We start from the raw sequence: 9,958 nt of genomic DNA on the forward strand, positions 1-9,958 counted from the left end.
TTACTCCTCAGCTTCTCTGTCCTTGTTGAATTCTGCTTAAACCAAAGGCCTCCAGGGCTAGGGATGGCTCTGCCACCAAGACTAGGCTCACAGCTAGAAAGAAATGCCCTGAAATGTTGCTGGGGATTGAACTCAGTGTCTTTCCCTGGTAGGCTAGCGCTCTACCGTGCATCCCTCTCCCACAGCTCCTGAACTGTTCCCTCCAGCTCCTGAGAGCAAAGGGAGCAAGCATCTTTGTCTTACAGGCTTTCAGGGGTGTGTGTGAAGCTCCACACCACGTGACCTACTTGACCTTGCCTGCAGGCCAAGAGAACCAAGGCAGGCACTAGGAAAGACCACAAATTCATCCTACCTCTACTCTTTCAGGGGGTGGAGAGAGTTCGAGGCCATAGGAAGGCTCCTCATTAATTCTGTCTCAGAGCTGCAGGGGGCACGGCCTAATTCTGAGGGAAAGGAAGCAGGGCCTGGCTCTCACATCCTTAGCTTTCTTGATTTGCTCCCTTTGGGTGGCATCCTTTCCACAATAACCCCTTTAACTGCTTTTCTTACCACCAGCTGCACCTGAAGGAGGGAAGTTTGTTTTGGCTGAGGTGAAGGCGACCACCATCACAGCGGGGCAGGTGCGACCGTGGGAGGCCACTGGTGGGACTTGGGCTGGTCCGGAAGCAGAGGAAAGGGGATGCTGGAGCTCAAGGTGCTTTCCTCAGGATTCCAGCGAATGCAAGGGTGCTCCTCACACTCAGGGCAATCGCCTCCATGTTAACCGTCTCTGGAAATGCCCTCAGAGTCACAGCCAGAGGTGTACCTCATTAGTGCCCTAGGTATTCCTTGTTTACTAAGAAACGGTGCCTTTAAAAGCGATCTCCTGTGTGTGAAAGGTTCACATGCGACACTCCACACAAGAAGCAGCATTATAACTTCTGTTTATGCGACCATCTGCTAGAGGCCTCTGAGCTCCCTAGTCATTAAAGGGAATTTAGTTAGGCATGTTTATGGGGATAGAAATTGCAGGAACAGAGAGCTTTGCAGCAAAAATAAGGTTCAAACATTTGGCAGATAGCAATAAAAACACAGGCAATACAAATAACAATAACTTTGGTCTGTGAAAGCATTCTTTTAGCAAACAGAAACAGGACCTGCAGCACGATGTTGGCTGTGACACCTTAACCTTCAGGAAGTTTTGGATAAGTGTTAATTTTCTCAGATAAGGGAGGGATTTCTAACCAGCAGGAAGAACTCAGTCTACCTAAATAAAAGTTTAAATTATTCATATGTAACCTGTCCCAAACTATTATAACATGTTGTTAAGTGCATATATGAGAGTGTATGTATGTATGTATGTATGTATGTATGTATGTATGTATGTATGTATGTATGTGTGATTTGACTGTACCACCTTGTCATCACCAGGTCTAACTAGATACTGTATTTATATACTGATCAGTGTCTTTGTGTACAAAGTGTTACCATGAACAGCGGAGTCATTGTTGTGTGTCTTGACAAAGTATCTTTTGTCCAAATCAGTGATATCAGCATTATTTTGTTATTGTTCTCGTACTCTGAGCTTCAGAAAAGAATGAGGTTCATGTTGCTCCTCCTCCATCAACAGCAGACCATTTTACCCCTGCTGATATAGAACAGCAAGGAAAACACTAGATAGGAATGTTGTGTGTGTGTGTGTGTGTGTGTGTGTGTGTGTGTAGGCAAAAGGTCAACTTCCAGTGTCATTTCTTTCTTAGGCACTGTTCCTCTTTTTTTAAAAAAAAATAAACAAATAAACAAACAAAGGAAAAGATAAGATTTCTCCCTGGCTTGGAATTTGTCACCTGGGCTGGGCTGACTGACCAGCAAGCTCCAGGGATCAGCTTGTCTCATCTCCCAGCACTGGGATTATAAATGCATGCCCTACACCTGGCTTTTTACAGGGTTCTGGAGATCAAACTTAGGTCCTTGTGTTTAAAAGGTAAGCACGTTACCTACTGATCCATCTCCCCAGCTACATACTTAGAAAAGTAGCCCCATAACACCATGGTTCGAGGCTAGTCAGCAGGCTAGCCAGCAAGCAGTCAGACCTCTGATTGATAGTGCCCTTCAAACTTCCATCCAAACTAGAAGGTCAGCAATGAGGGAAGACAGGGGATACAGAAGATAGGCGCCAGGTAAGAAGCCAATGAATGGGGGTGAGGCCAAGGGCTCATTAACGTTGAGTTCGTTGTGCACTGCTTGAGAGTCCTCTGTACCCAAATCTTCCATTGTTTCTACTTGTCATGGTCAGATTCTCTGGAAAAGTTTTCCAGGGTTGGTTGGAGGATGATATCCCGAGAGCAAGCAAGAGAGGGTCTGGGAGACTCATATTGAACATGCTCTTAGCCACCCAATGTCCTGTTTGTGGTATGATACAACCTTGCATGTTCTACACTGGTAGACCTTCAAAGCTCTTGTTTTACCTGGTCCAGAGAACAAACATAAGGTCTCTGCTAGGGTGAGGGAGGAGATCCAGGGAACTGGCGGAAGTGTTCTCTGCTGTTCACTCCCAGAGGAACCTTGGCTTGTCTGTGTGACCCTTTCAGGAGTTTCTTTCTCTAAGCAGGGTTACTCCTCAGCTTCTCTGTCCTTGTTGAATTCTGCTTAAACCAAAGGCCTCCAGGGCTAGGGATGGCTCTGCCACCAAGACTAGGCTCACAGCTGGAAAGAAATGCCCCAAATGTTGCTGGGGATTGAACTCAGTGTCTTTCCCTGGTAGGCTAGCGCTCTGCTCTACTGTGCATCCCTCTCCCCCACAGGCAAACGCTTTCTTTTACCTCAGTTGGATTTGAGGAGAGTGAGAGTTGACAAACTTCCGCTTTCCCTGCACCGCCCTCTTTTGCAATGCTTTCCTTTCCTGCTTGATGGCAGCACGGGTCAGTTCTGCTCACACTTGCACGGTATCACTGCCATTCCTAGCGGAATTTAAGAACAGAGAATCAGGTTTTGTGGCTCACCCCTGTAACACATGGTGGGCGGAGGCAGGAGGACCGGAGGTTTTAGGTTATCCTTGGTGTGCTGGCTAGGTTTTATCAACTTGACACAAGCTTAGAGTCATTTTGGAATGAGCAAACTTCAACTGAGAAGATGCCCCCACTAGACTGTCCTGTGTGCAAATTCATGGTGCATTTTCTTTATTGATAATTGATGGGGGAAGAAACTCTAAGACACTTCACCATGTACTGAGCTCAAGTTTGAGGCCAGCCTGGGCTACACGAGACCTTTTCTTAAAATATAAAAGATGACAAAAAGAAAGACTGTGAAATAGGGGCCACTCTGCTTTGACTCTGGTCGCTGGGCAGATCATGTGTAGTAGCTTCATGTCTTTAACCCTCGTGCTTAGGAGGCCAAGGCAGGAGGATCTTGAGTTCAGTGTTCTACATAGAAAGACCCTGATTCCAAAAGAAAAAACTAGCAGTCAGCAAAAGCAATAAAACCCCAACCCTTTAAAGGGAACACTCCATACCCGGTAGGCCCAGACACTGGAAACAGGGTGTGAAGGAGGTCTTTGTGTCATGGAGGTCAGACTTTTTTGATTTCTCAATTGCAATTTCTTCCTGTCTTTGCACTTGCCATCGGTTGGCCAGGATCTTCAGCCCCTGCTGTCACCTCACTGCCCCTTCCATAGATGCCTTACAAAGACGTAAATAGTCCGGGGCTCAATTCAGGCTACCATTTTGGGTCTGGGTAAATTCCAGGCCAGCTGGTTCTGTCCATTCCTTTCCCTCCCGGTCCTCTTCTCCCGTTGACCCTGGCAGTATTTGTTGGCTCTCGAGTTTGGCCACTGGAAGTGAAGGGAGCATATGAGGTGCCGTGAGCTGAGCGACCCTGCTCCCACAGTCTTGACACAGAGCCTGACTCACCTCTTTCTCTGTTGCAGGTCACAGATGCCATCAAAGTGGCAGGCATTACTGGAGTGGGCTTGGCAGCCTTGGGCTTCATTGGAATCATGTGTTCCAGAAACAAGAAACAGAAGCAATGAGTTGAATGACTATCCAGCCTTACGGGCTCTTCTTTTGCTAGAGGGTTTGAAGTTTGATTCATAGATTCTACTGTTTTATAATTAGGCTTATTTTCACAGCATACAATAAAGCACAAGCAGGGGATTTTACCAGAAGGATGCTGCAGTAGCTACCTGGTGTGACGTCTTTGGAGGGAAGCTCTGGGTTCTGTTCTGGGCAACATTCTTTCCTGCTTGTTCCTTCTCTTTGCTGTAGCACCCTTTGCATTGCAGAAAACAGAGTCTGACATGATTATCTCGTAGGACAGATGTGGTACCCCAAAGGAAACAGCCTGGACAGACAGATAACCAGGGCTCCTGGCCTAGAACTTAATCCAACTTGGCACCTTGAGACTCAGGAGCTGGAGTCAATGGATATTCAGTGGAGTGTGAAAGATGGATCCTCTAGGTCTGGGACTGTAGCTCAGTGGCAGAGTGCTGTCCTGGGGTTCATGAGGTTTAAAGCTCAGCCTCTAGTACAACCCCATTCCGCATAGAAATTCAGGATATACTTCTTGGTTGGTCTTCCTAAAGCCTTCCAATGTCCCTCTGCATTCCAGGTGTGTTCTAGTTAGCTTTCTATTGCTGTGCTAAAGACCAGAGACAACTTGGGGAGGCGAGGGTTTATCGACTTACACACCCCTGATCACAGTCCGTTGAGAGAAGCTGAAACAAACTGAAACCATGGAGTGGGGTGCTGCTAGCTGGCTTGCTCTCCAGGGCTTTCTCGCACAATCCAGGACCACCTGCTGAGGGGTGGTACCACCCACAGTGGGAGGGGCCCTCCCTCCCACACCAATCACTGATCAAGAAAATGCACAACAGACTCGACTACAGCCAATCTCATGGAGGCATTTTCTCAACGGAGGCTTCCTCTACCCAGATGACTCCAGCTTGTGTCACCTTGTGAAAAACCAACCAGCACAAGGTCCTTCTGCCTTGGCTCTTCCTCCTCCTCAGTGCTCACCATTGCTCCAGTATTTCCACCTGCCCTTCTCTTCCCACCTCATCTCGTTAGCACTCACATCAGCCCCGAATTCCCAAGAGAGAATGTGATTGGCTCAGTGCACTACAGAGCTTAGCCTACACATGGGCTGCCTTTTGGTCAAGTGGTTTCTATTGAGTCAATTAACTGTGTCTAATGGCTCAGTCATGTGGTACTTGTGGTTTTGGGGTGACTAATAACTTAGTGCTCATCCCAGGACTGGGGCAAGTTATCCCCTTGCAATTGATTTTTTTTTAAAATGTTACGTGTATACGTGTTCACACATATGTATGTGCACTGTGTGTGCACAGTGCCTGTGGAGGCCAGCAGAGGCACTGGATACCCTGAGACTGGAGTTAGAGAGGGTTATTAGCTGCCCCATGGGATCTGGGAACTGGCCCCAGATCCTGTGCAATTGAAATATTTCATCCAACAGGGAAGCTCTTTAAGCAGAAAGTTCAACAATTTAAAATAGCTTCAGGGGTGCTGCAGACCAGCTGCCTGGAAGAGGTTTAGACCAACTCAGTCAGTCACTGGAAAGGACCCTTTCCAGCCTGGTGTGTGATGTTTTACTCTTCTGGCTTTTTGAGAGGTCCATCACCCAGCTCCCAGATAAATCACACACAGAGGCTTATTTTTAGTAATGAGTGCCCAGCCTTAGCTTGGCTTGTTTCTTGCCAGCTTTTCTTAACTTAAATTATCTGAACTACCTTTTGCTTTGGGACTTTTGTCTTTCTTTATTTCTGTATACTTTTCTTAACTTCTTTCTCTGTGGTTTGCTGTGTAGCTGGGTTTCTGGCCCCTGACATCCTCCTCTCCTTGTTCTCTTCTTCCTCATATTTCTTTCTATTTATTCTGTCTACCTGCTAGCCCTGCCTATCCATGCTCCTGCCTTGCTATTGGCCGGTCAGCTCTTTATTAGACCATCAGGTATTTTAGACAGGGAAAGAATCACAGCTTCACAGAGTTAAACAAATGCAGCATAAACAAAAGCAATACACCTTAAAATAATATTCCCCAACACCAACCCGTTGAGCTGCCTGAGGCTGGGCAGTGTGCTCCAGGTGCCCATCTTTGTGAACTGCCACCCATGCTGGGGTGGGCCTTGGTCATTTCTGCTTAGGTAACCCCTCACCCATATTCCTGTAACTTCAGTGGAACTCACTGGGTCACCAGGCTGGACTTTAGTAGTATCTGTACATTGGTCTCCCTATCTGGGGGGAGTAGACACATGTGTAGTGTCTCTTCAAGAAAAATTTTGATACACATCAGGCACCTACACTGGAAGGAGAAAACTGACTCCCAAAAGTTGTCCTCTGACTTGTACCTGTGTGTCATAGCAACATACCTACAGATTGTCAGAATCCCTAGGACTGAAGTTACAGATGGTTGAGACACCTTCCCCAGCACACATGGGTGCTGGGAAGCAAACCCAGGCTCTCTGCAAGAACAGTAAGTGCTCTTAACCTCTGAAGTATTTCTCCACTCTACGTACATGGCATTTCAAAAGGGGTTGAATTTGAGTTTCTTTGGGGGCTAGCTCTTTTGTGGGCTAGAGAAACAGAGGGTTTTTTTTTTTTTATAGACTTACATGTGGTCCAGGCTGGCCTCCAAATCACTATGTAGTGAGGATAAACTTTAATAACTTCTGAGCCTCCTGCCTCCACCTCTCAAACACTGGGATTACAGGTATGTGCCATCATGCTTAGTTCTGGGGTCTTAGGGACAGAACCAGGTCTGCATACATACTAGGCAAGCACCCTACCAACTGAGCAATCCTTGATCCAGTAAAACTTGTTGTAGTAGCTTGAATGTAATTGGTTCCCATAAACTCATAAGGAGTGGCAATATTAGGAGTCATGGCTTTGTTGGAGGAAGCGTGTCACTGTGAGGGGAGGGCTTTGAAGTTTCCTATGCTCAGGATACCACCCAGTGTCACAGTCTACTTCCTGTTGCCTTCTGACCAAGATATAGCCAGCATCATGTCTGCTTGCATACTATGTCCCCTGCCAGGATAATAATGGACTGAGCCTCTGAAACTGTGAGCAAGCCACCCCAATGAAACGTTTTCCTTATAAGAGTTGTTGTGGTCATGGTGTCTCTTCCAAGCAATAGAAACCCTAAAGCATTTGTTTTGAATCAAATGCACAAGATTCTGTCTTTCTTTTCTTCTTCTTCTTCTGAGACAGGGTTTCTCTGTGTAGACCTGGCTATCCTGGAACTTTCTCTGTAGACCAGGCTGGCCTTGAGCTCAGAGATCCACCTGCTTTTGCCTCCTGAGTTCTGGTATTAAAGACATGAGCTATAGTACCTGCACTATTGGATGGTATGCGAGCCGGGAAAGGGGCTGGAGATTTAAAAACACATGCACATTTAGGTGTAGCACCTGCACTATGGGACCGGTACGCTAGCCCGGAACTAGGCTGGAAATTTAAAAACACACGCACACACAGACAGAGACACAGGGACATGGGTCATCCTTGAAACAAGAATGCCAACTTTATTGTGCTCCAGGGAAGCTTATATAGGAATCCTTAACTGATAGCCACACCCCAGCTCTTGGGATTTCCAACCAGAAAACACACCACAACCAACACCAACGCAAGAAGGAACCAAGCACAAACCAGCGCCAAAAACAGCAAAACAAATAGGAAAACAACAGCGAGCAAACCAGCGAACAAAGGCAAAGAAAGCCAAAAAGAAAGCCAACGGCACAGCCCAACAAAGCCCCAAAAAACCAGCCACAACACCAGCCAGACCAATCTAAATATCCATGTAAACATGTATGTGAACGTGTGTGTGTGTGTGTACAATGCCTTGGGGCCCCTGCATACAGAGGTTATAGGACAATTTTTGGGAGCTGCTTTACTAACTCTGTTACTTATTTGTCTGATACTGTGACCTGACAAAAGCCGCTAAGGAAGGGAATATTAGTTTACAGTTCTGGGGGCTAAGTACACAACTGCTGAGTGTTTGGCAGCAGGAGCAGGAGAGGACTGGTCCCATTGCATCAACAGTGAGATGTGGAGAGTGATGAGCCCCCTGCTTTAATTATTTGGTCTGAGACCCTATCCATGGGATGGTGTCTGCTACATTTCGGGTTGGTTTTCTTACTTCACTTGACCTAATCTAAATAACCCCTCACACACAAACCCAGAGACTTGTTTTCATGGTGATTCTATATTCTATCAATCAAATGCCCCGATCAAGGTTAACTACCGTGCCAACATAATACTGCCATAGGCGGAGTTCTCCCGAACCAACCACCTGCTCCCAAATAACTAATTCAGAGGCTTAATATTAATTATAAAGGATCAGCTGATAGCTCAGGCTTATTACTACCTAACTCTTACATTTAAATTAACCCCTCTTTCTTATTTATGCTTTGCAACATGACTCATGGCTTTTTACCTCATTTTCTGCATGTGCTGTTTCCTCAGTGGCTGGCTGGCATCTCCTCCGACTCCATCTTTCTTCCTTCCAGCATTTTCTGTGTGATTGTGTCACCTAATTTTATTCTGTCTTGCTATAGGCCAATCAGCTTCTTTATTAACCAATGGGAGTAATACATATTCACAGTGTACAGAAAGATTATTCTGCAGCACACTACTATTTATAAAATAAATGTTTGAATTCAAGTTCTTTACTTGTTTTTTGCCATGGTGCGGAGCCAACCCAGGGGTCAGCACATGCAAGGCAAGTGCTCTACCACTGAGCTATACCCCACAGCTATACCCTGCTGAGTTCCATGGCTCAAATGCTCATGTCATCAGAAGGCACCAGGAGTGAGGAGACAGAACCAAACCTGCCTCTCTGGCCAGACTCCCTCCTGCCTCCCAGACCTGCACAGGGCCTGCAGTGTGAAACAGAAAGAGAATCCCTGGAATTGCAGGACTAAATTTACCCTCTTCTGTGGCTAAGTAATCTGAACAACCATAGAAACACCTCTTGGATTTCGGCTTGGTCATAATGATAGTTGTTGACATTTCTGAGTGAGTTCAACTTAGCTACCCCAGGTGGTAGGGGAAGCCCACTTCAGAGTCATTTCCAACACACACAGAGAACTCATTAAATAAGTGATCCCACTGGGTCACAGGATTGGACATGGCACTGTGTTCTGGATGCAAATGAATTCCTTTTGGGTGTTGTACAAAAGGTTTGCTCAAGGCAGGATTCTATTGCTCACACATTAGCACCAGGCAACTTGAAATCCAACCAGAGGCTGGCTCTGTTAGAATCCAGACCAGCCAGCCCTTCTCCCTGGTCTCTGTCAGGTACCCTACCCAGGACACTGTCTGCGAGTCTGGTAGGCTGTCCATGGTGTGGATGAGTCTTCAGATAACTTTGCACTCCCAGCAGCCCATCTCAGTGTCCCCCTTGCACCTTGTATCTGAGTCTCATTCAAGTGAATTTGTAAAGACACCCACATACGTTCTGCCCCCTCAGCAGTGTGTTTCCTTATTCCTTTAGACAGAAAAGTCCTAGTTCACTGACTGCTGGATCCCCATCAAGCCCTGTGCTGGTAGAGGCTGGCCCTCATGGCAGTGGTACTGAATGCTGGAAATGGGTTTTCCTAGGAAAATTAAAGTCTTGATAATCTGCATAATTGGAGCCTTATAAATGACCTCTCCTGGTGAAAGGCAAGCTACCCACGAAATGGGGATTGGCTAAAGTATTTTAGAGAGTCTTTTCACTGCTGAGGGGGCAGAACGTCATCCACCATGACTAAGTCGACTTCATTCCGGAGTTGCAGGAACGGTTCAACATACAAAAATCCATCAATGTAATCTGTCATATAAACAAATGGAGAGAAATAAACCAACATGATCATCTCATTAGATGCTAAAAAGCTTTTGACAAAATCCAACGCCCCTTCATGATAAAGGTCTTGGAGAGATCAGGGATACAATGAATGTTTTTAAACATAATAAAGGCAATATACTGCAAGC

The 9,958-nt window shown here is 46.2% G+C and overlaps 1 protein-coding gene across 3 annotated transcripts in view; it reads left to right on the forward strand.

The window, feature by feature from the left end:
• Nucleotides 1-4,142, forward strand: part of LOC101992960 (HRAS-like suppressor 3) — a 28,183-nt gene extending 24,041 nt beyond the window's left edge. For all 3 annotated transcript variants that reach the window (XM_005351880.2, XM_026781719.1, XM_005351879.3), the window contains one exon: nucleotides 3,905-4,142. In XM_005351880.2, the coding sequence (XP_005351937.1) occupies nucleotides 3,905-4,006 (102 nt within the window). In that variant the 3' untranslated portion in view covers nucleotides 4,007-4,142. The remainder of the gene's footprint in view (nucleotides 1-3,904) is intronic.
• The last annotated feature ends 5,816 nt before the right edge of the window (nucleotides 4,143-9,958 follow it).

This window comes from Microtus ochrogaster, chromosome 8, assembly GCF_000317375.1.
Source record: "Microtus ochrogaster isolate Prairie Vole_2 chromosome 8, MicOch1.0, whole genome shotgun sequence".
NCBI lineage: Eukaryota > Metazoa > Chordata > Mammalia > Rodentia > Cricetidae > Microtus > Microtus ochrogaster.